At 38.6% G+C, this 26,575-nt stretch overlaps 1 protein-coding gene across 1 annotated transcript; it reads right to left on the bottom strand.

Annotated features, from left to right (window-relative positions):
• Positions 1-374: 374 nt before the first annotated feature.
• LOC143284733 (pyruvate dehydrogenase E1 component subunit beta, mitochondrial-like) lies at positions 375-21,327 on the bottom strand. The gene is made up of 12 exons (XM_076591687.1): positions 21,277-21,327; positions 21,084-21,155; positions 17,923-18,030; positions 14,614-14,676; positions 14,163-14,198; positions 13,734-13,796; positions 12,105-12,149; positions 10,037-10,214; positions 8,225-8,335; positions 7,131-7,222; positions 3,336-3,477; positions 375-2,740 (listed from the first exon to the last, which is right to left on the bottom strand). The coding sequence occupies exons 1-12, from the start codon at positions 21,307-21,309 to the stop codon at positions 2,592-2,594; spliced, it is 1,092 nt and encodes a 363-aa protein (XP_076447802.1). The 5' UTR covers positions 21,310-21,327; the 3' UTR covers positions 375-2,591.
• Positions 21,328-26,575: the final 5,248 nt, after the last annotated feature.

The raw sequence follows: 26,575 nt of genomic DNA, 5'->3' as shown, positions 1-26,575 counted from the left end.
AACAGGCAAACCAGGAGAGATTGAGTTCCAGTACTTGAGGTGAGAGAGAAGCCCTGAGATTAAATGTTGTGTTGGTGGATATGAATTCTGAATGGCTGACATGGCGGTAATGCCACTGAAACACGAAGAATGGTTGGGCAGCCAAAAAAACAAGTGTTTGAATCCAAAAATACAGTTTGGCTTTGACAATAATACAACACAATACAATATGCAACACCAAATGACACATACATACACTTTTTTTTTTTTTTTTTTTTTACAAGTACAATGTAAACCTATACAAGTATGATAAAATTATATGTTCTTGCTGCTGCCACACATACACAAAGTTCATTCCACACAAACATTCAGGTACACAGAACAGGAGCCAGTGGTCGTTTATCACCTGTAATTGCCTGTACATCAACTATAACCTTTCTTCTTCTTTTTTTAAACATGAAAACATGTTCAGGTGAAGGAAAGCCTTTGTTGTGGAGATTGCAAATCCAAGATGCATAACAAGCAAAAATCAAACTACATTGCTAAGTGAAACAATGAAACTGTATTTCTAAGTTCAAGAAAAGTCCTCTAGTGTTAGTCGCAAGAGACAGGAACAGTCACACATGACACTGCCCCATTTTTGTACTCTCTTTCTCCATCGTTTTCTCTCTCATTGCAAGTTATGTCAACAGCTCGGTTGTGCACATTGAGCAAGAAGATTTGCTGCAGTCTCTGAAAACTTTCCAGAAATTTTCAACCCGTAAAATAACCTTTTGGCTTCATCCTTGAGACTTGATCAAAAGCTAAATACACGTAACAGAAAGCAGAATTACATCAAAAGTAGTTGAAAATGGCATAATCCCCAAACCACGAAAATTGTAGGAAAAAAGTACTATAAAAAAAAAAAAAAAAAAAAAAAAAAAAATCACATGTGGGTGCAACACTACCTTAAACAAAAAGAGTTTTTAAAAAGAAGCCACAAACAAAACAAATGGGAAAAAAACCAAAAAGAAAAAAAGCAACGATAAACCCACCTGAACAAGAAAACTGTCAACAATGTCTCTCCAGATGAAAAATGGCAAAATGTATTCAATATAAACTTGGGAAGATTCGTATCTGTTATTTGTGCTTGGTTCAACTTCTGTGTGATTGTGGAGGAATGACCAGGGTTACCCCCACCTTTATCAATGGACTATCACAGAAAAAAATCTTTTCCCCCTAAAATCATGTTTAATCTAATATACTTTGTCGCTGAAAGAGGGCACTGCACAGGCACACAGAAAGGTTACACATACTAAGGGAGGTCACTAGCGCCAGCTTCTTTGGATTTCTCTGCCTGAGCGGAGTAGTATTTAACACAAGACAGGAATGAGAGACCCCTGCTTGAGTCTGCACCAGTCGGTCATGCTAAAGTAAGTGTAATTCAACTGTCCTTTTTCCAGTGCTGGAGCATATCAGACACTGCTGACACCTATCTTTTTGGGTTTTTTTGTTTGTAGTTTTCAACCCCTGCCCCTTTTGCTGATGATTGATACTTCTAGCTTCCAGAGACCGTATATGATGGTAAATGCGTAGCACTGTATCCACGCTCATGCATACAATCAGAAGAAAACTCTCCTTTTTTAACACATTTATTGAAGAACCGACTTAAAAGACACTATGTGATGTATGTGTGTGTGTGTGTGTGTGTGTGTGTGTGTGTGTGTATGTGTGTGTGTTTGAATCTCAATAATATTCATGTGTGTGTGAGTGTGTGTGAGTGCACATGTGTGTGCAAGGCTAACTAATTACACTCTTGTAAATAACCAATAATCATATGTAAACAACAACAAATCAAAAACATCAATATCATAACTGTGCCAATAAAAAAGAAAAAAAGATCACCATTAAACATCAGAAAAGAAAGATGCTGAGATAATACTTCATTTCTCATGATTCAACAAAAAACTGTGCTCGATTCTCCTTATGATCACAACTTGAACACAGAAGGCTGATAGCCTTGTGAGAAAACTCAAAACAATCTCTGGAACATCAAGCTACAAAATAAATCAAGAGACTAAGTCTGATAAGAAAACAGTGTAATCTCAGGAACATGTAGCAATGCTTGTTTAGGGGGAAAAACAAAAGGAAAAAACATTCATGCTATCAATGATTTCACAAATCTGAAACAAAGCCCCTCTTAACTGTGAAATTCAAAGCAATGCTTTACACATTATACAAAAAACAATATTTGAATAACAAAATACTGGGCCTTAGCATTAACATGTTCTTATTCCCCAAAACCTGCTTTTTACAGAGTCATATTTACATTAAAAAAAATTTAAATAAATTTCAGTGACAGAGAAACAAACTCACTCGCACAGAGTTCTACATCTTTCCAGGTATCAACACTACATTGACAGAAGTCCTATGTCTTTCCACATATAAACACCCCTAACTGCCATATACCCTCTTCCAGGTCTTTCACTTTAAAGAGTCCCAGCTTTTAAAGCACGTTACGATCCACAGCTGAATCCGATCCATCTGGTGACGTCGACGAAACCTGGTGGTCTGCTGACGATGCCACCATGAGAGGAGAAGGAAGAAGCATTGTCAAGAGTTGGCAGAGTGACTCAGGCGATGTTAAGCGACTTTTTCACGGCCGTGATGACGTTGAACGGCTGAGGCAAGGCACGCTCTTCCAGGGACTTAGCGTAGGGCATGGGCACGTCGGCCCCCGTTACGCGTAGTACCGGGGCGTCCAGGTAATTGAAAGCCTGACCTGAGGACGACGACCAGGTAAGAAGGCAAAATGAAATGGCTGCTATATACAGGTTTGTAAGATACATGACTGCTTGATATATGACTGATGTATCATTCAAACTATCATGATGAAGGTGTGCTGAGAGGTGATGTTTTGCAAAAATATTGATTTTCATCATTCTGACCCTAATGACATGTTTTTGTGCATAGCTAAGAATAGCCAGCTGCAACTACAGCCGGGTTTCCATGTGCTGCGTCACATATGCTAATTTCCTGACTTAAGAGACTTTGAGATTTTGTGATTTTGAGACTTAACCCATGCAACACCAAATGCAAAACAAAACAAACAACAACAAAATTACCATGAAACAATACTTCCCATCTTCAACAAGAAAAAATATTGTGTTTGCTGATAAAGAAGAGTTCAGTTTCTTCATGCAGTACTCAAGAGAGGCAGACACCCAACAAAAAAAAAACTAAATTGTTCTCTGATTAAGAAAGAGTTTAGTTTCTTCAAGCTGTACTCTAGAGAAGAACCCACATCACCAACTTCCACCACCCCTCTCTCTAAATTAGATTTCTACCATACATAACACTAAAATCCCTCTACTCACTTTCCATGACACGAGCGGCGATTTCTGAGCCAATGCCGCACTGTGGCCAGCCCCCCTCCACCGTGACCAGGTGATTGGTCTTCATCACTGACTTGATGATGGTCTCCTCGTCCATGGGGCGCAATGAACGCAGGTTGATCACCTGATCACATCAGAGGCACTGTTACTCTGTGTGTGGTGAACTGGCTGGTGGTTGGGTGGATTGGTGTGTGTGTGTGAGAGAGACAATGAATGAATGAATTTTATATCTGAGGGTAATAGAATAAGCAACAACGCTTTTTTTCATCCAGCCCCCAAAGGAAAAAAAAAGGAAAAATACAAATAAATGAATTGCAAATAGCATCACATAACATCAAATGAGAAAGGAAGAAAAAAGAAATCAAAGCATCGCATTCATTACAAATCATGGAAAGGACTACATGGAAATTGTACATATAAATGCAAACACACTCTATAGAATAATGTATATGCGCAAAGAAATGTAAAGAAAATAAAGACAGACAGACATACATACAGACCGACAGAGACACAGAGATAAGGAGGTAGGGAGAAAGACGTCTTTGAGAACTACCATCTTATGAATTTCTTAATTCATTGATAGAAATAGCAACATTTTTGTATTTTTGTATTTTGTATTTCTTTTTATCACAACAGACTGCTCTGTGTGAAATTCGGGCTGCTCTCCCCAGGGAGAGCGCGTCGCTATACTACAGCGCCACCCATTTTTTTTCGTATTTTTTTCCTGCGTACATTTTGATTTGTTTTTCCTATCGAAGTGGATTTTTCTACAGAATTTTGCCAGGAACAACCCTTTTGTTGCCATGGGTTCTTTTACGTGCGCTAAGTGCATGCTGCACACGGGACCTCGGTTTATCGTCTCATCCGAATGACTAAGATACTTAATTTCTACATAGAATTAGCAAAGCTTTCCATCAGATAGTCATGATACCTTTTTTGAAACCACTGAGACTTGTATGAATATTGAAACTTATAAGATGTTGTTCCAGAAACATCCAGCAGAGTAAGTGAGACTAGATTTAAATAAATCAAGTCTAGGCAGCAGTACCATGATCTTGTTGGTGTAGCAGATCATGCTTGTAATGAACCGTCATTTTAGACATGGAGGAGCAAAACCGGACATTATCTTAAACATAAAAAGCGCCTTATTATAAGTGAGTTTCCATTTTAATGGCAGTATACCCAAGTTTTTGTAGTCAGAGACAGTTAATGATGAAGATTTAAAAAGTATGTTTACAGCTCTTCTATGCAAACTCATAAGTTGTTTGAGAATATTTTCACTGGCAGAATCCCATACTGTTGATGCATAATTTATATGTGGTTCTATGTAAGCATGAAAAAATATTTTCTGACAGTGCTTGTTTAAGAAATGTTTCATTCTTGATAGTTGATGAATCTTTTTGGATAATATTTTACATGTCATCTTTATGTGTTGTGACCATGATAGGTTATTATCAACAAGAAGGCCAAGAACTCTGTGATGACTGACTTCCTCAATCATTTCGCCTTTAATGTACAAAGATGAACTGGTGGGTGGGGGTGTAAGGTTTTGACGCTTTTGTCTTGTGGTAATAATTATGTATTTCATCTTAATTGGATGAAAGCACATGTGATTAAGTTCAGACCAATAAAAGAATATCATTAATACTTTGTTGCAGAGTGAGAGATACTTTTTTTTTACTGTATGATGCTTTGTATGTATCGTTTTGTCATCTGCAAATAGCTCGCAAGATGGTTCAATGAATACAGGTAGGTCATTAATATAAACAGAAAATAATATAGGTCCCAAAACTGAACCTTGGGGTACGCCGTAAATGATAGGTAAAAGTTGGGATTCGGATCTTTCAACGGAAACCTTTTGCTTTCTGTCAGACAAAAACGAAGATATAAGCTCTAAAGTATTTTTAGACAACCCATAAGTTTTTAGTTTCCTAAGGAGAGAGTGTGATCTATAACATCGAATGCCTTAGGAAAATCTACAAAAAGAACACCAGTAATTTCAGTATTATTGATGTTAGTAAGCCACTGGTCAATCAAGTTGGTTAGTGCTGTATAGCAGGGGTATTTAGGCCTAAATCCTGATTGATTTGGATTTGGATGAAACAGACTGAATTCATTGAAATGTTTTAGGATATGTTTCTTTAAATGATTTTCTAACGGTCTAGACAGTATAGATAATACAGAAATTGGTCTATAATTTGCGGGATCAGAGTGGTTACCATTTTTGCAAACGGGTATAACTTTAGCAATTCTAAATGCCTTTGGAATCTGATTTTTGGATATGCATAAGTTATACACGTATGTCAGTGTTTTAGCGATAACAGGAGCAGCTATTTTTAGAATTTTGCCATCTATATATTATCAAGGCCTCTAATACCAGACTGTTTTAGATGAACAAGAGCACTATACACTTCATGAACGGACATACGGGGAATATTCAAGGTGGATGTGATATTTTTGGATGAACACAAGTTTTCTAGAACATCTAAGTCATTAAGAGTGGTTTTACTAGTTTTTATCGTAGAGCTGGCTATATTACAAAAGTGACTATTTAGGTTCTCGACAGATACATCTTTCAGCAATGTAGCATTAGAGAGAGAGAATGAGTGAAGGAGTGTGTGATTGTGTGTGTGTGTGAATGTGTGTGTCTGTGTGTGTGTGTGAATGTGTGTGTCTTGTGTGTGTGCATACATGTGTACGTGAGCAAGCGCAAGTGTGTGTGTGTACACTACATGTGTGTGTATTCATGCATGCAAGCATGTGTATGTGCATGCATGTGCATAAGTACGAATGATTTGATCTCTCACTCGTTCCCTCTCTATTTTTCTGTTTACATGAGTTCCCTCCCACGCTACGTGCTTGTGTCGAAAGTTAAGAAAAAATCTGACAAAACAGTTAACTACCTTGGAACTCTTTTTGTCAACACGCTTAGCTGGAAGCAGAATACTGATGCTGTATTCAATTGAGTCAAAACCCATCTCTATTGTTTCTGATCTTTTAACAAAAGCAAAATAATTCTTTTCTTCCAGTCTCAAGTGTTTGAACAGTATCAATATAGAAAACAAGACAAAGATTGCATAAAAAATTTAAAAAAATTAAGTCAAAAAGAAGGTGGGAGGTGTGACAGAAGATTCTGACTTGGGGCACACTGCAAAACAAGACGGATGATAAAATTTGACTGATGAGACAAACCCAATGATGAAAAAGTTTGACAGCCCACTGACTGACTGGGCAGCAAGTGTGAGGACAACCAGATAAAACAAACTGGTTTGCACCACTGAACCCTGCATCTCTTCTCTCTCAACCGCGTGAAGAGTCAAATGGGCACCGCATGGAAGAACTGTTCACCAGATTCCTCCAGGTCTGTCGCTTGTGTGACAAAGCCTGGGTCTCTGCAAATGGTTTTCCTGTCCATTCTGCAGTGTTTTCAGTCCATTGTTTTTTTTTGTCTTCCCCTCTGTTTCACTCTCTCAACAGTTCCCTGGGGGTTCTGTTTAAGCAAAGACTCTGGATCTAGTTATGTGGCCTTAGCAGCGTAGCTTTCTTTTCTCAAACCTGATGTCAGATCTTCATAAGCTCCAATGTGCAGCTGGATGGTTTGGCACACTTGTTTGTTGGTGCTGTGATCAGTGTATATATCCCATGTTCACTATCTTGCAATATTAGCTCATTTCCATCACAAACAAACAAACAAAAAACAAAAAAACAACCAAAAAAAAAAAAAAAAAGGCCAAAAATAAACCAAAAAAGACCCTGAACCATCCGAAACAAGCCTACCTCACACTCCACTCCTTGTCCTGCCAACTCCTTGGCTGCCTCCATGCACCGACCCACTCCTATGGAATGGGCCACCAGGGTCACATGGGACCCTGATAACAAACAAGCAAAAACAATCCGTCAGTCAGTCAACCAGTCTTGCAGGTGATAACAAGAATGAATGTGTCTCGCTAACAAAGTGTGAAGGAGTGTGCATGCTTGCATGCTTGTGCAAATGACTACATTTTCAATTTCGAAACACCAATATGTTAAAATCTGCGCAACAATATTTAGACAAGTTACAAACACCATGGATATATAAATAAATCAGGATACCCCCGCCCAAAAAACAACAATAACAAAAACATCTACTTTTTTTTATTTTTATATATAACAAAGTTTGCAAACAGAAGAAAGTGGCACCAATCCTATTTTCTGTCTCCTGCAAAATACTACTTACTGATCCTGACAGGATAAAACATCTATCCCAATGCCTCATTCAAGAACCAAAAACATGAAAGTAGCAGCAGCGCAAAACCATGCCAACCTTTGTAGTATCATCCCCTGCATGAACCCTCACTATTCAAAAAGACAGAAAAGCTGTTTTTCCCAACACAGAATGGTTCTGTTGACTCCAAGCGTTGATTTCAAAGTAGTGATGTCACCTCTGCAAACTGGATCAAAGTCCGAGTTGTTTTTATCTGATGTCAGCTCCATTGTTCTGTTAATATGTCCCGTCTTCTATTTGTCTGCTTTGTTATCTGCTTTTTTTTCCTTGTTGCTTTTTTGTTTGCTAGTACTATTTCTAAAAAAAAAAAGTTCCACCTTATAGACTGGAAACGGTGTCGGTGTGTGGTGTGGTGTAGTGTGCATGTTTGTATGTCTTTGTGTGTGCTTTCTCACTAACACACTCCATTTCTCTTGCTTGTAAGTCTTCATTGTGCTGCTCTGTGTTGTTAACTCTTGTAACCATTCCCCCCCTGATATTGTTAGCGCTCTGGGCCCCTGTGCTAAGGATATAGAGAGCATTAAATTCATTATTAAATGACAGTCCACACATAATCTGTAAACTTACCCCAACACACAAAAAAGAAGAAAGACACACAAATACTCACCTTCCCTTTCAATTTTGGCTTTACCAATAGGCAGTACAAAGTCCGGTGATGCTGCCTCATCCGATATCTCAAAGGAAGTACCGTACATGATCTCATTTTCCAGGAATACAACTGGAGAGGAAAAAGACAACAATGAATGGCAATTTATAATCAATTACATAATAACAACAATGTAAAACAGAAGAGGAAAACAAAGGACTACAAAAAAATATGAAAATAACACAAAGAACTGTCCCACTTTCCTAATTAAATAGCTTCTTTTGTGCTTTTTTTTTTTTTTTTTTTTTTTTTTGCTGCCCAATATTTCACACCATCTTGGGTGGATATAACTCCCAGGCTGCTCTCATCCTGAATAACTCATGCACAACCACACATTCTGTCTTGCTGGTTTTGTCGTGGTCCCAGCACCAGCAGTCCACAGGGGACTGTACATGTCGGGTCACCAAAGTGCCACCCACCAAATGACTCCCTGCTTCGCTGTGGTCACTTCGGTTGCGTACCTTGACGACGAGGCCTGTCACTTCACCAGGTCAGAGATGACTAGGACCTGATCATGATGATCAGAAAAATATGACAGACTGACAAAATCTTCAGCTCAAATTACCAACTTAATGAAGTCACTGTTGTGAATGGGATTTTCAACTGCTTCAAGAGACTGGCTGGTTTATCAGCTGGGCAATCTTATACTGTGAGAAATGGACACAATGAAAAATTGTCGTTTTTTCCCCAAGGGTTTATCATCATCATATTCCTGTGCCTTTTCAATGAGATGGATGTTTGAGAATAACTCAACGACTGAAGACAGATGGACATGAAGGACAGAAAGACAAAGACAAAGACAGATAGAAAGAACATGCAGCTCCTCCAGTCCACTCTAGTACAGAGAAAGCTTTTGTTGAGGTCTTTGGTGCCAACAGATTTATGGGAGCTGCCACTGAAGAGACGAAGTGGCAGCCTCCACTCAAAGGGGGTTTGGGGGGTGGGGGGGTGTGCTTGGTTCCGCGACTAAGCGATTACTGTTGTCGATAGGGGATTTTGTGGTGGGTTCCTAAGCATGCTGAATCAACTACAGGCATGACTGAACAATGTTTAAGTGATTCAGCAGCAACACAGGGTCTCCTCTAGTGTGTGACTTCAAGGCAATCCAACACCAAAAGCTCCCTGTGGACTGCAGCAGTAGGATACTGTCTGTCGATGCTGTGTGCAGTGAGAGGTGGGAAGGGAGGAGGGGGTGGGGGGGCAGAGAGAATTCTAGATAAGCAGTGCCACTGAAATGGCCTAGAAGAAGATGATGTCAAAATGAAAAAGAAAAAAAAAAGGGACACAATACATTTTAGAATGGAGTGGTGGCCTAGTGGAAATATGTTTAGCTGTGAAGGAGAATCAGAATTCCACACTCCTCAGTATCTCCCCCTCCACCACACCTTGTGTGTTGGTAGGGATGCTAATCATATGATGAGATGATAGACCTAGGTCCCGTGTGTAGCATGCACTTAGCACATGTTATAGAACCTGCAGCAACAAACGAGTTGTCCCTGGCAAAAGTCTGTAGAAAAATCCATCTGTCTTTGATAGGGAAACAAATACACTTGGAGGCATAAAAAACAAAAACAGAACAAACAGAAAAACAAAACAAAAAAAAAGTGGTGGCGCTGCACTGTAGCGATGCGCTCTCTCTCAGGAGAGCAACCCAAATTTCACACAGATAAATCTGTTTTGACAAAATGTAATACAATACAATGTAGTGCAATGCAACACAACACAACACAACACAATACAATACAATACAAGATACACAGAAAAGACACTCACCAGGGTTTGGGTCTCTCACAGCAGCCTTCAGGAGCCCCCGGCAGTCCTCAGAAGAGTAAGGGGAGAGCACCTTGAGACCCGGGCAGGAGCTGTACCAGGAGGCGAAACACTGCGAGTGCTGGGCCGCCACCCCAGCCGCCGCTCCGTTGGGGCCGCGGAACACAATGGGCACCGGCACCTGTGTCACCACCGCACAGTAACTGAATATTACAACTTGCATCAACTCCCAGGGGGGGGGGGGAAATTTTCTTCCTAAAATTACATTTAAGTAACAAACCGAAAGTAGCTGCGATCGATAACCTCCCGAAGTAGGTTACCTCCCCTTTGCACCCCTGACTAGCGCCCTCTTTTGACATAACTTTTACTTCCAGTCCAGCCAAGCTACCACCTCCTCACTATAAAACAACAAAAGTAGCAGCACACAAGCACTTCTCCACCCACCCCAGCCTCCTCAATTTCAACTTCAGTTTCTCAAGAAACCTCAGTTTATCATCTCATCTGAATGACTAGATGCTCAGTTTGATCTCCCTGTCAAACTTGGGATTTCGAAAGGGTGAGACCAGAGTTTGAATCCAGACCCTCACAGACACTGTACTGGCAGATAAGCGTCTTGACAATTTTGCTACTTTCCATCCTCCCAACTCTCTCCCAAACAAACAACACTTCATCCCACCAGCCCCTTCACTACAATTACAAAAATTTATATAATCAGATCTACGGCATAACGGGTCTTGAACATGTTCCAAAAGGCAGATTCCAAGATCTGAGGGTCTGACACCTTCAAGTTTGCACAGCTGTACACTGCCGGCTCTAGTAGGCGTCTTGTCTGAGTGAGGCGTTGGACTTCTGATCCAGTGTTCACCAGTGATCATCAGGGTTTAAGGCCCGGTTTCCGCACTGTGTTGTGTCCTTGGGGAAAACACTTTCCTCCGATCATCCTCACTCCACCCAGGTGTAAATGGGAACCTTATTTCGGTTGGGGAAGGTTAAAATGGAGGAGAGACGGGATTGGGCTCTTTGGCCTGGCTTCATATGCAAAGCCCTGGGCACAGTGGATATGAATTTACTGCCCCCATGGCAGTACATGGTTAATGGACTAACCTTAATTCTGCCTGTTACAGACTCACTGCATGACCTACCAGTTTCAGTTAAAGCAAGGTGTCATGAGCTAAAAAAAAAAAAAATGTTTGGGTGGGGTGGAGGAGCATGGACAGAAAAGCAAAGCAAAAATAGATTACCAAAAAAAGTCAATGTTTTCAGGTCAGTCAAGTCAAGATGAAAATATGATGCTTAAAAAACATTAAAGAAAAAAAGAGAAGTTCTCAAAACAAATGCAGCAGGCAGTTGTCCTCTCTATCCCTAACTTACCCACTTCCTTGTGAGGGAATAAACTTCCCACATCAAAAAAGTGCAGGCAGTTGGGTAATTACAGCATGAGAAAAACCAGATGTCATGACTGAACAAATATGTTGGAAGAACTTGACAACAATCGAGTGCGCACATGTACACACACACACAGATATCAACACACTCTTACACGTGTGCGCACACATGCACACACCAAAACTTATCAACACATACATGTATGTGCAGACTGGTGGCCTAGTCAGCTAGTGGTAATGCGTCCACCCAGGCAGTGAGTCAATCTGAGGGCATGAAATCTAATCCCACCCTAGGCAAAGTTTTCTTCCCCTCCACAAGACCTCCAGTGGTGGTTAGTCATTTGGATGAGACAATAAAGCGAGGTTCCTTGTGTAGCATGTATTTTAGCACACATAAAAGAACCCCTGGCAACAAAAAGGCTGTCCCTGGCAAAATTTGTACCAAAAAAAAAAAAATCCTTTTTGACAGGAAAACAAATATACTTGGAGGCAGAAAAAAAAGGAGGGGAAAAAGAAAAGTTAAAAAAACAAATAAAGGTCATGCTGCACTGTTGCGATGCATTCTCCCTAATGAGAGCATCCCAAATTTCACACAGAGAAATTTGTTTTGAAAAAAAAAAAAAATGATACAAAACAAAACAATACAACACACACAGAGAAGAAAAGGAGAAAACCACTGTACTCACAGTCCCTGCAGACATGTAGAAGGTCTTGGCTGCTGAATTGATAACCTGTGTAGGTAAACACACACACACACAATTATTTATCACGAACAAAACATAAAACATGATCAGATGATGTCTCTGTTTAATTCATTATCCCCTTTTCAATAAAAGCAAGCAATAAACATGTCCTTAGTCCAGTTTGAGCAGGTAGTTCCGTAATTTTTGTGTTTGTTTTCTTTTAGGAACATGAAATAATGTGTCACACTGTCTTCAAACCGTATCTTAACAAACCTTATCCCGCCTAACACCATTTTCCCCAATCCTGAAACTTTTGCTGATCTAGATGTGGATTGAATTTTAAAAAAAAGAAAAAAAAAAAGAGTTCTGACCCAGAAATAGATGAACCTGGAAGTCATGCACAATTCAAGATAAGTATTTGCCAAAGGGTTTGTTACAGAATGCAAGTCGAAAGTGAGGGGAAACAAAAGACTTCTTGTGTGACATTAATTTCATCCAGCATAACTGAATTTATAATCAATGATAAAAAACATTTTGCGGTACTTTAGTACAAAATTGTCAGTTTCTGCTCTCAATTGTCAATAATTTTTTTGCTCTCATCTGTACAGTGTCAGTTTCTAATCTGACTTGACCCATTTCGCCGTCAGTTTCTGACCTGTCATGTGTCAGTTTCTAATCCAAACTGACATGTGTCAGTTTCAGCTCACAACTGTCAATTTTTGCTCTCATCTGTACAGTGGCTGACTTGACCTATGTCACCGTCAGTTTCTGACCTGTGTTATGTCAGTTTCTAATCCAACCTGACATGTGTCAGTTTCTGCTCTCAACTGTCAATTTTTGCTCTCATCTGTACAGTGGCTGACTTGACCTATGTCACCGTCAGTTTCTGACCTGTGTTATGTCAGTTTCTGATCCAACCTGACATGTGCCAGTTTCTGCTCTCAACTGGCAATTTTTGCTCTCATCTAGATGCACAGTGTCCGTTTCTGACCTGTGCTATATCAGTTTCTAATCTAACCTGACATGTGTCAGCTTCTGACCTGACCTGACCTGTACAGTTTCTGACCTGTACTGACAGTTTCTAACCCAAATCGACATGTCAATTTCTGACCTGTACTGTCAGGTTCTAACCTAAACTGATGTGTCAGTTTCCGACCTGTACTGTCACGTTCTAACCCAAACTAACGTGTCAGTTTCTGACCTGTACTGTCAGGTTCTAACCCAAACTCATGTGTCAGTTTCCGACCTGTACTGTCAGGTTCTAACCCAAACTAACGTGCATCAGTTTCTGACCTGTACTGTCACACAGTGTCAGTTTCTAACACAAACTATCATGTGTCAGTTTCTGACCTGTACTGTCAGGTTCTAACCCTAACTGACACATGTCAGTTTCTGATCTGACCTGTGTCAGTTTCTGATCTGACCTGACCTAGTTTCTGACATCTGACCCGTATCAGTTTCTGCTTTGCTCTGACCTGTTTCAGTTTCTGACATGACCCGTTTCAGTTTCTGACCTGACCTGACCTGTGTGAGGTACTAACTTGACCAGAACTATGTCATTTCCTAATCTGATGTGTGCTGTGTCAGTTTCTGACCTTATCTGACCTGTGTCAGTTTCTCTTGTCTTCTCACCTGGTCGATGGCTTGCATGGAGAAGTTGAAGGTCATGAACTCACAGATGGGCTTCAGTCCAGCCTGTCCAACAGACAGTGTTACTAACAATAAAGCTATTTTCTATTTTCCTATCACAGTAAATCACTAAGTGTTTCACTTTCAGACCTTCGCACAGTTATCTCTCTCCAGGTCTGACTTAAACAAGTATTGCATGTACAGCCCACACATCCACAATGTTACCAAACAATTATGTTATTTTTCTTTATTTTCATATTCCTATATATTTCACACAATCATTTCCCCATTCTATTGTGTACACTTTTGCTTATACATCCCAAACACTCATACATAGCTCCCTATTTTTGTCTAAATAAAGTGTTTCTCACAAACATTCCTTTTTTTCCCACACACAATTATGAAATAATCTTAAAACGAACTCAGTCTCACCATAGCAGCTCCAACAGCAATTCCTGCAAACCCCATCTGCAATCAGAGTCATATATTAGATATACATTCATGCACACACACACACACACACACACACAAACACACACGTGCGCACTGACAAATATATTCTCATGCATCTTGAACATACAGGAAACAGTCGGTTCATTTTTTCTTCTTTTTTTTCCCTTAAAGTTTAAGAACCTCTCTCCATTTGACCCCCTCTCTCTCCCCCTCTCTCACACACACAGAGTACACATACACAAAAGAGAACACACACACAGAGGAGAGTACACACAGAGACATACACAGACACACTATCACACACACACAGAGACATATACAGAATAGCAAGCACACACAAACAAAAGAGCATACGTGCTCTCACACACACACTGACACACGTGCATAATGCCGCCCCTGTCCCCTTGCCCTTTGCCATGTGTCTTTGTACCTCAGTAATCGGAGTATCAATAACTCTTTTGTCTCCATACTTCTTCCATAGTCCCCTTGACACCTGCAAATCAGAAAAGAAACTACAACGGTGAATAAGGACTAACACACACAAGCACTAAGTGTTATACTGATGCTCAATCGAATATGGAACTCTCTCAAAATGATGAAAGCACATATAACACCATCACACAGACAAACATTCCACACACACACACACACACACACACACACACACACACTTTCTATCTCTCCATGAAATTACCAGGTGGGTAACTGCCTAGTGCATCAATTGCTTTGAAAATCATTCATCATCATTATCTGATCATAGAATTTTGAAATCTAAGGTGGAAGGTGGCAGAATGGTTACAGCAGTAACAGCAGTTTTATTATTATTTATTTTCTTTGTTCTTGTGGTTTGTTTTTTTCTAATCTTGGTGTGATCTGGTTTTGGATGCATGTTTTGTTGTGAAGAGGCTGTTTGCCATGTGTGTGTGGGGTGTGTTGGTGGGTGTCTGTGTGTTCGTGTGCCTGGGTGCGTGTTATGTGGATGCATTTTCTGGAGGGAATCATTGGTGGGTGGGTAGTTTCCAATGTTCAGTTGCATGAGTTTTTCACGTGCTTCCGTGTGGGTGGTGGTGGGGGTGGAGGGGAGTACTGATGGGGAGGCATGGAGTGGGAAATGAAATGTAAAGCGCTTTGAGCAGTATTTCTGGAGATATGTGCTTTATATATGTCCATCATTACTATTATTATTATTATTAATGGTTATGATGCTCAGCTGCCAATACAGAAAGTCCATGAGGGTGTAGGTTCGAATCCCACTCTTGCCCTTTCTCCCAAGTTTGAGTGGAAAATCAAACGGAGCGTCTAGTCTTTTGGATGAGACCATAAATCAAGGTCCTGTGTGCAGCACGCACTTGACCCACTGAAAAAGAACCTATGGTGATGAGAGTTTTGTCCTCCGGCTGAATTAAGTCAAACAAAATCCACTCTGATAGGTACACAAATATATTAGCATACACTCAAGGCCTGATAAGCAATTTGGGTTATACTGCTGTCAGGCATCTGCCCAGCAGAAGAGGTGTAGCGTATATGGATTTGTCCAAATACAGTGACGCCTCCATGAGAAACTGAAACTGAAACTATCTGGTTATCAGAATAAAAATCATCATCAAAGATAAGGTAACAATACATTCAAATATTATGAGCATTACAGAAACTATACCTTTGTTTTTCAAAGCCTGAGAATATCAATAATTATCATTACACTGGAAAAACAAAAAAACAAAAAAAAACAGTGTAAACTACAAAAACTGACCCACACGAAACTAATAATTGCTGAACCAAAAGCTGTGTGCTGAACTGTGAACTTTTAATTCCACTAACAAAAGCCCACATCAATCAGCATGTTATCGTTTTAATATCCTGGCACAAGTTGTCATCCTGTCTTTTGAAGTCAAAACATATTCATCTCTTTTATTATAACTAACCTGTGTAGATACTGCATTATTTTATAACTCCAAATATTTTTCAAACACTCAAAGCAGAAACTGACATTCAGACAAAGTGGTGGATGATGAGCTGGAAATCAGTCTGTTTATCATACAATAAAGCATGAAACGCTTACAAAACCATAAAGCATCGAAATCATAATTATACTGTATACAGATTATTCTAAAACATTTCAACAACAACAGATTCTTTGCAGAATGATCCTGTGGAAACTGCACCAGCCAATCCAAATTACATTTTTTGCTTACCATCAGATAAACTTTTGTTGAACTGAAAGCTGCGTGTTGGAGCATGAAGGATTCCACTTTAGCAAGACCTATCCTTATCAACTGGCATTTTACTTTCCAATATACCAAGATCGAATCTAATCTATTGAAAACTTAATCTTTTCCTGTCTTTTTCGTGATTTTCTGGCTTCAAAACAAAATGTCCAACACTTCCACAGTGGAGGAAAGAATGCTGATGAAAAGCTGTCAATCGTTTCATTTTCATGAATGCTCAACACATCTGATTTACTATAATGATTTATTTTACTGCTCATATGCAGCAAGCAAAATTAACTGATAGTGCAGATCTGTCAATAATTTCTTTTCATTTCATTATGACCTATTACTGTTTTTCACAACTTGTTAAAACAAATGTGCACATCTATCAAGAAATCTTTTCATTAATTTTTTATTATGCACTAACATTGATTTTTTTTTTTATATAACTTCTTAAAACTGCAATACAAAATTTTTTTTAAATAAAATAAAAATTAAAAGATTTAGGAGCTGGGGTTGTTTTTCACACCTTAATTGTTAAAACCATTCTCAATGTCATGAAACAATCTGCAAATTGGAAAGCACCTAAACATAAAATTGTCAGTCAAGCAACTTTTGGACACACACTTTTAAAAACAGGATTTCCAGTATATAGATATATATAATCACACCACTGCATTCTCATAATAACAGAAGAAAAAAAAAATCACATTTAGTTTTTACAAAGACAACAAACCAACACTACTTTTCATGTTTTCTGATCAAGTCCCTGGTCTTCTTACTTTCAAACCTTGCTTTAAACTTAAAGATGATACCCTGCCGAAAGCCAGTTACCCAAACTGACAAATTTCCTTTCAATAATCTAAACCCCTTCAGAGGTGACCAGATACAAAATGCACTTCATAGTGAATACTCTCAAGTTTGACCTTAGACTGAGCTGAAGTTTCAGTTTCAGTTTCAGTAGCTGAAGGAGGCGTCACTGCGTTCGGACAAATCCATATACGCTACACCACATCTGCCAAGCAGATGCCTGACCAGCAGCGTAACCCAACGCGCTTGGTCAGGCCTTGAAAAAAAAAAAAAGAAAAAAAAAGGTGAATAAATGATAGATAAGCTTACACAAATAAATAAATAAATAATAACTATAATGTAAAAAAAAAAAGAAAAAAAAGAGATAAATAAACAAACAGATGTAAAACATGAAGACACACATTCACATATACACCCACACATGCATAACAGATATGCACCAAACATGCAGTTTCACAGATATGAAAGCACAGTCAAGCTCAGCTGAAGGATCAACAGATGTGTATTCTGTTGTTGTTTTTTGCTTTTATACTATCAAAACCACAGCAAGAACAAACATGGCATGAAGACTTTCGTTAGATTTTTCATTTTCCTCACTAGATGATTCTTTGCTCAAGGCTTCCATGTTGAACCGAACTATGCATGAGTGACTATCTTCCGAAATTTACCAAAACAACCAAAGCTGCAATCTCATCACATGTACTGCTCCCCCAAAACTGTACCTTGTAAGCTCCATCATACTGCGCCACTTCCTCTCCCATCAGAAACACTTTCTCGTCCCTTTCAATCTCCTCGTCCATGGCAGAGTTCAAAGCGTCTCGCACAGCCATCTGAAATATAATTATGTGTATATCACTATATGTGTACACACATGCATTGACACACATAACATAAACACACTCAACACACACATATCAAGATAACTTTATTATCTCATAAAGAGAAACTGAATCAGGTGCAGCAAAACAAATATGGCCAATTACTCACCACAAAAATATCAAACATTACTGAACTCATCCCATTCCAGGTATGAGTTTTCTTGTACCATGATTACTTCCCCAGTGGACCAGGTACGAGTATTCTTGTACCAACACACTATTCTAATCAAGTTTATTCTTGCTTGGTACAGCTGGCATTCTAAGCTGAACCATTTACGGATTCTGGAAGCATTAAAATGATGCTTTCTTCAACTAGTAAAATCACTGCCATTTTAGTGAACCATCTAATTTTTTTTTACTGCAGTGGTCTCATACAGTGCTGGTCCAGGGGAGTTGTAATAGGCATACAGTTCTGGGGTAGCACAAGTTAAAAAGCAACAATAAGTATGTCAGTCAAGCAAAGACATAAAAGCATTGCACATATTGTTTTAAAATACTTAAATAGGTAGTTAATATAACAAATTATCTCTCTAAGGAGCAAACTGAAAGAAAGAAAGAGAGAGAGAAAAAAGAAGAAAGAAGACACCTTCATTATATTGACACAACTACTGACTGGCACAGATCTACTGTCAAAGGCCAAAAGGGTTGTTAGATAATAATACACTGCATTTCATGTTTGAGTTTCCACAAATGGCATCCACACATAATGTATCACTAGCAAAGTTTTGTGAACATGTCAGACTTGCCTGTTTAACACTATCACTTCTCATCCCCACCCCACCCCACTTTGAATACTTTAAATAGCACAACACTGCTACTGTTTGCCAATCCATTTTTGATGCCCCAATCAGAATATCATTGGTCTGTATCCTGATAAAACCATCCCTTCCTAATAGTAATACAACTAAAGTAAATGTGAATGTCTAACTAAATCAATAGCTCCAATTCGAGCTCTTTTTCTAGTTTTAGCCATCTTTATTATGTTCTTCTGGCAACTAAAGAAATGGTGTCCAGAAATCTGTGCTGCTCTATTTCAAATTTGAATTAGATCAAATCCAATCATCATACATTGCCACTGATATACAATCATCATTTTGAGTCATTTAGCTGTATGTTTCAAAATCAAGTATTTCATTTCTATAATTACTGTAAACAGTGCATACAATTTCACTAGTATCAAACATTATAAGAAAATACTATGATAAGCCTCATCTAAAGCATGCCTCAAGACTCAGTACTAGGTCCATTCTTTCCATACCTCTACATCCAACCTTTCTTAAAAAAAACAATTACAACTTCTCAGCACACATTGATTCAGCACAAATTTGCTGTAAAACAGCAGAACTGTGATCAGAACTTGAATATAATGACATCAAGGTGTTTCTTGTCTTATGTTAACATTTACTCATTTAATTAACTGACTCATTTAACCTCACACTTGAGCATTGCCAAGGCACTGGATGGGCGCAACAGCCGAGTGGTTAAAGCACTGGACTTAAAATCTGAGGGTCCCATGTTCAAATCTCAGTGATGGCGCCTGTTGGGTAAAGGTTGGAGATTTTTCCAATCTCCCAGGTCAACATAGTGTGCAGACCTGCTTGTGCCTGAACCCCCTTTGTGTGTATACGCAAGCAGAAGATCAAATACACATACAGAGTATGGCTGCCTACATGGCAGGGTAAAAACTGTCATACATGTAAAAGCCCACTCATGTACATACAAGTGAACGTGGGAGTTGCAGCCCACAAACGAAGAAGAAGAAGAAGCCAAGGCTTTGAAATTTATTTCATAAACTGTTTCGATGTTCCTACACAGTCAGCAAAGGAAATTAACTTCCAGAGTATTCCTGGCCATGTCCACATATAAGTTTGGACTAATTTCAATGAAGAAACAGTTGATTTCAGTGTATTTTCTGCATTTTTCCGCTGGGCCGACGCTATAAACTCCCTTGGGTTGAATGGGTTAACCCCTTGACACACTCTCTGCCACACACACAAATAAACACCCCCATGACCTTTGTAGTTTCTACTGATGCTATGTTGATATATATACAGTACATCCAAATACCACATTCTGTTTCACTCAGTACAGCAGAAGAGTCGTCTGCTAGACAAGAAGAATTCACTCCCTTGATTTTCTTTGGTGTGCAAGGATAATGAAGTGTGTGTGATATCTGAAAAAGAGTGACAGAGGGAGGTACATTGTGACCTGTTCTCTCTCTCTCTGTCACTTGATCTCTGTGTTGTCAATGTCTCTGTATGTGTCTTGTAAACAAACTGATGGGAGTATCTCATAATGATAATCTCTGTGTGTGTGTGTGTGTGTGTGTGTGTGTGTGTGTGTGTGTGTGTGTGTGTGTTTATTTCTGATAGTGTTGATAGTAGGAATGCAGCATAGTGATAAATAATTTCTATACAATTGATCATCAATAATATTTTTTTTATACATGGCAGACTTTTTTTTCCATGACAAATTTGCCAGCTTACAAAATTTTTAAATGTGTCAGCAGTAAAGTTCTGTAATAATGATGGTGGGGAGTGGGCAGAGGCCACCAGCATCTTTGATAGTGTTAATAAGTATCATTTCCACTATGGATGTTATATAAATATCAAGGATTGCACTGTACAGTCAAAGTCAAACTGACGATGAAACAAAATTATACAGTTGAAATAAAGTCGTCCGACAGTGTAGTGGCGTATATCTTCATTTCAAACTTCACCATTCAGCCGTGTGATAACACAGGAGTGTCTTCATTCAGTGTGCATTCGGTGGAAGGGAGTTAACTAAACCATGAGCATTCATGCAAGTCGTGATGATACTTCGTGAAGGTCACGAACCAACAACTTCAAGATGAGAAAACCATGCTAAATAAAACCCGCAAGCATATTCCAAGCTGCAAAAGACAAGCGATAATAATAATTTTATGGGCATAAATGCTTTGTAACTATATTCAAGGACCATGCGCCCAAAAGAAAACATGATATAATCCGATCAATGGTTATTACCTGTGCTGCAGGTCTGGATGAGGACGCACTGAACTGACGTTTCAATGCACTCCATGTTGATCCCTTGGCCACCTGAAAAATAAAGCACGGCGTCATTGAATCAAATGTTGTTGCAATGTAGTAGGCATGCTGTACGACATCAATCACAAACAATTAAATAACAAGGACGGATTTTTTGGTGAAAAATCATTACTTTCGTCAGCCGGCTAGTTGACAACGCTGCCATGTTGAAATCAGGGGAGACGACTGCGGTCACTGATGATCGTCCTTGAAAAAAAGTTCTTGACCTCATGCAAGAGTTCAGCCGTGTTACGCAGCAATACATTCGTGTGTGTGTGTGTGTGTGTGTGTGTGTGTGTGTGTGTGTGTGTGTGTTCGTTCGTTCTTTGGTTTAACATCTTTTCATTGTAAGTGATATCAGACGAGGGTAGGAAAAAAAAATCGAGTGGGTGGAAGGTGTGGGGGGGGGGGGGGGGGGGGAGGGGGGGGATTACTGTGTACGCATGCGAGTAAGTGAAAGTGTGTGTGTGTGTGTGTGTGTGTGTGTGTGTGTGTGTGTGTGTGTGTGTGTGTGTGTGTGTGTGTTACATATAGAAAATGAGTGATTTAAGTTTTGTTAAAAAAATTAAAAAAAATACACAAAAAATAAAACATCAAAAACCCAAAACCAAACAAAAACATAACAATATAACATATTTCTAATGAAAAACTAACAACTATAACAGCGAACCAACTGGACTATTTAACAAGGAGTTGAAAAAGTCATACATTAGCAATGGACTGCTGAAGATCGTCAACACTGAAGATGATTTCAGTTCAGGGATGTGAGACTTTAACATATCGCACGTTGGTATATGATCGGTTGTTATGTGAGCACCACAGATGCAACGAAACATTACTGACATATTTTGTCCTAAAACAATTCATTTTCCATCTGCAGATTAGAGAAATGATTTGCCTCTTATGAAAATCATTATGGTAATGTTTTCCCATGAAACCATACATTTTCTGTACGTTATTATATAACTCCGAGTTACCGGTGTGTTTTTCCTCAAACTGAAATTTTGACCATTGGACTTTTTCTACCATTGTGTAACATTCCTGTAGTGAAAGCGAAATATTTAAATCTAACTCCTTCGTGGAGCTTCTAGCTCCTTTTTTTTTTTAGCCAAAATGTCAACTTTTTCATTATAGTAAAAACCACAATGAGAAGGAATCCAGCAAAAGGTCTTAGTAAGAGTTCGTGAATCAAATGGTTAATTTCAATAATGAGTTCATACCTAACCGTTTCTTTTATAATTTCAATAGCGTGAAGAACTGATTCAGAATCAACACAAAATAGAATCTGAAATATAGTTTTCGGATAGGATATCATGAAATTTAACGCCATTAGAATTGCTATGAGTTCAGCTGTGAAGATGGACTTATTCTCTCCCAGTTGAAATGAGTTTTGAAAGTTAAGGTCTGGAATAACGAAAGCAGCACCAGCTCTATCATTTACAACAGAGCCGTCTGTAAATATCTTTAGATGATTAAGGTATTTCTCTTCCAAATGGATTCGTACATGCGATGTAAGTAAATTTATGTTGTCATCTTTCGTCAGATCAGTGTGATCGATATCAAATTGCGCTCTTTGAAGTTCCCATACAGGTGTAGGTGATATTACAGACCTTTTAGCAAAATGTGGGGTTTTATTCACGCCGGAATTTGTTAAAATACTTGACGTGTATGTTCCCAGTGTGGTATGAGAGGATATAGATCTAGCTCTCTTTGGAAAATCGCTGTCCGATTTGAGAGTTATTTCTGATTCCAAATCATTTTTATTCGTTAAACTTCTCAAGACAAATTTACTACACGCAATTCCCTTTGATCCTCTTATGGTACTACTCCCGCTGCACAGTACGTTTTCTTATTGGAAGCATGGACTGGTAAGCCAAGTACCAGTTTATATGCTCTGCAGTCTATGCTTTGAATTTTTTTCAATAAATATTTCGGTGCACTGAAGTATACTTCTTGTGCATATATAAGTTTTGACCGAACAAGTGATGTGCACAGGTGTAGTAGAATGAATATGTCCTGGCTCCATGGTTGTTTGCATGCTATTTTCAAGAAGTTTAATGTTTTCCTGGCCTTTGTTAAAATGTAATCGATATGATGATTCCAAGTTAATTTTGATGTAAGGTGTACTCCAAGGAATTTAACTACTTTTTTTTTTTTTTAATATTCCAGGGTGTTATCGTAAATTTTAAAGGAAGGCAATGTTGCTGGACTTGATCCATTATTAAAAAGCATCAAGTGTGCTTTTTTCGGTTGATATTTGCAGACCATTCTCGCTCATATAATTTGCTACTGTGTTTAATTCATTTTGATAAAGCTTTTTCGTGTAATTCATATATCGGGCAGGCGTATTCTTTTGGATTGTAACTTTCATCCACATGCATATATCGTCAGCGTATTTAACCATTACAACATTTTTTGTTCGTTTTTTTTTGGTAGATCATTCATTAGAATGTTGAACAATATTGGAGCAATTACAGAGCCCTGAGGAATACCTGTCTGCAATGTTCGTGTAGATGAATACGTATTCCCTATTTTAGCCTGAAATTTTCTGTTTTCTAAGAAGTCTTTTATAAAGTTATACATATGTCCCCATAATCCAATCGTCTTCAGTTTTAACATTAGACGTGAATGCCACACGTGGTCATAGGCTTTAGTAATGTCGAAAAAAGTTGCAAGCAAACATTTTCGTCTCGCAAATTGGTGCTTGACCTGAGTGGTTAATTTCACTAAATGATCAATTGTGGATCTTCTTTTTTTTAAACCTGCTTGATTTACAGGGATGACTTTATTCTTTTCACAGTAGTATACGAGTCTGTTTAATATTATTTTTTCTAGCAACTTACAGACATGAGAAGTGAGTGCTATAGGTCTGTAACTGCCAATGTGTGTTTTTGGTTTGCCTTGTTTGTGGATTGGAACTATTATTGATTCCTTCCAGATTTTAGGGAGAACATCAGTGTCCCAACATCGTTTGAATATATTAAGAAGAATGTTCATCCATTTATCTGGCAGATGCTTAATCATTTCATTAGAAATTGCATCAATTCCTACCGATGTTTTCTTATTTGAAATGGAATAGACTGCATCTTTCATTTCTTGGTGTGTTAGAGGAGCATTAACGTAATGTTGATTATCAGGAGCAGGATCGTTATAAATTGATTTTGCTAAGGCTTTTGATGTTATTGATCATTCTCTGCTTTTACGTAAATTAAAGGTATATGGTTTATCTCTCAACACTTTAGAACTCATTTCATCCTTACTCTCTGACAGAAAGCAACTTGTATCAGCTAACAGATCCGAATCTACATTATTGTCCATTAATCATGGTGTACCCCAAGGTTCTGTTTTGGGACCAATTTTATTTTTTGCGTTTATAAACGATTTACCCTTATTTACACAGGCACCATGTGAATTGTTTGCTGATGATACCACTCTACATGTTCGTAATTTTAAAAAGTTAAGTAATGTATACTCTTCTCTTCAGGAAAGCACTGACCAATTGACTGAATGGTCTGAACTTAATCACATGAGTCTCCATCCGACAAAAACTCAAATACTTGATAATTACAACAAGACAAAAACGTCAAAATTTGCCTGTAGACTGCTCGCCTATCTTTATCAATAGCGAACTTATTGAAGAAGTAAACCACCATAAAATTCTTGGTGTTACAGTTGATACTAACCTATCATGGTTACATCACATCTCTTTACTGTGTAAAAAAAAAAGTATCAAAAAGCATCTATCAACAATCTAAAATAAAACGGTTTTTGTGTGTGTTTTTTTTTTTAAATCATCATTGTCACAAGTTATTATCTAATGCTTATGTCGAATCCCACACTAATTACACATCAACCTTATGCCGGGATTCAGCTAGTGAAAATACTCTAAAACCTCTTTTTGAGTTTTCATAGGCGAGCATTAAAATCAATTCTTCCAAAATCCTCTTCACTATATCATTCTGATTACAGAGTTCTGGGTATTCTTCCACTAACAACTAAACTTGAATACAATAAGATTCTATTTATGCCGGTTTGAAAATAGTGTCTGGTCTTACTCCCCCTCCTCTTCACAATAGATTTGTTATCAATATTCACCGTCATGTACACAAGGTTTTCAAGTTGTACCGCTTCCTAGAATTGATCTATTTAAGTCCAGTCTTCTAACTCAGGGGGTTGCTTATGGAATGAGATGTTAACATGTATTAAAGTGAACACAGTTAAAAGCATCTCAGTATTTATAAACGCATATCGTGCATATCTCATGAAAAATCTGTAAGCAATCTTCACGGTATTATGATAACATAATCCACAATTTCACTGATTATTAATAATTATAGCGTTCACGCCTCTTTGTCTCTGCTTCTGTCAGGTCTACCTGTCTCTCTGTTTCTCAAGTTCACCCAGTCTTTCTTTCTTTCTGTCTTTCTTTCTTTTTTCTTTTCTTTACCTTCCCTTCATTCTTACTTTCTCTCTCCTCCATAAATGTATGATTTCAGTATACATGTCTTTGTACTATTCACATACGCTATTGATGTATTGAATTATGTGACGTACATGCTTACATTTTTTTTTTTTTTTTTTTTGGAAGGAGATCTTTTTTCCCTCATTTTTTTCTTTTTCTTTTCTTTCTTCTTCTTTTTATTTTATTTTATTTTATTTATTTATTTTTTTAAAGAATTTGCTTTTATGCATGCATTTTTCTTACCCTTTTCCCTCCAGAGGGCCGGATGCAAAAAAAACCCCAAAAACAATTGTGCTTATTACCTTACCATCGTGAAATAAAATTTCGCTCGTTCGTTCGTTCTCCGGCTCTTGATCTCTCGATCTCTCTCTCTTCCCGTTTCAGTTCTTTCTTTCACCTCCAGCTCAGTCTCTCACATAACACACAGAGAAAACACACACACACACACACACACACACACACACACACACACACACACACACACACACACACACACACTCTGACACACACACACGTATCGGCTCAATACTGAACTTATAATGATGATAATGATAAACGCAGTCTATGATCTAATGCGGCAAACCCTGCGATGGGGACTCGCATCACCTCACCTATTACATATGCACGATAACACGAACAGGCAAGGAGGCAAAACTGCACTCGGCGACTCAGTCAACACATCCGTTCAACGCGCTCTCAAGAACACTGACAAACATAAAGCAAGCGCGCACACATCACGCACACACGTCAGTGACATCACATACACATACTCAAATTGGCACGCGCGCGCGCAAACAGACAGACAGACAGACAGACACACACACACACGCTCTCTCTCTCTCTTTCTCTCTCTCTCTCTCTCTCAAGCACTGCCCACACACGTCTAATATGACTAAAAGCGAAAAGACTTTAAAGGCAGAAACACACACACACAAACACAGACACCGTGACACACACACACACACACACA

The sequence above is a fragment of the Babylonia areolata genome, chromosome 8, assembly GCF_041734735.1.
Source record: "Babylonia areolata isolate BAREFJ2019XMU chromosome 8, ASM4173473v1, whole genome shotgun sequence".
Lineage (NCBI taxonomy): Eukaryota > Metazoa > Mollusca > Gastropoda > Neogastropoda > Buccinidae > Babylonia > Babylonia areolata.
Note: the sequence above shows the minus strand (reverse complement) of the source record. Positions and strands in the feature narration are given on the sequence as shown.

Coding starts and splice junctions, on each gene's coding strand:
- LOC143284733 (XM_076591687.1), bottom strand. CDS start 21,309: ATGGCAGCGTTGTCAACTAGCCGGCTGACGAAA. Junction 21,156..21,276: donor CAACTAGCCGGCTGACGAAA/GTAATGATTTTT, acceptor TTTATTTTTCAG/GTGGCCAAGGGATCAACATG. Junction 10,215..12,104: donor TCTACATGTCTGCAGGGACT/GTGAGTACAGTG, acceptor GTGGTGACACAG/GTGCCGGTGCCCATTGTGTT.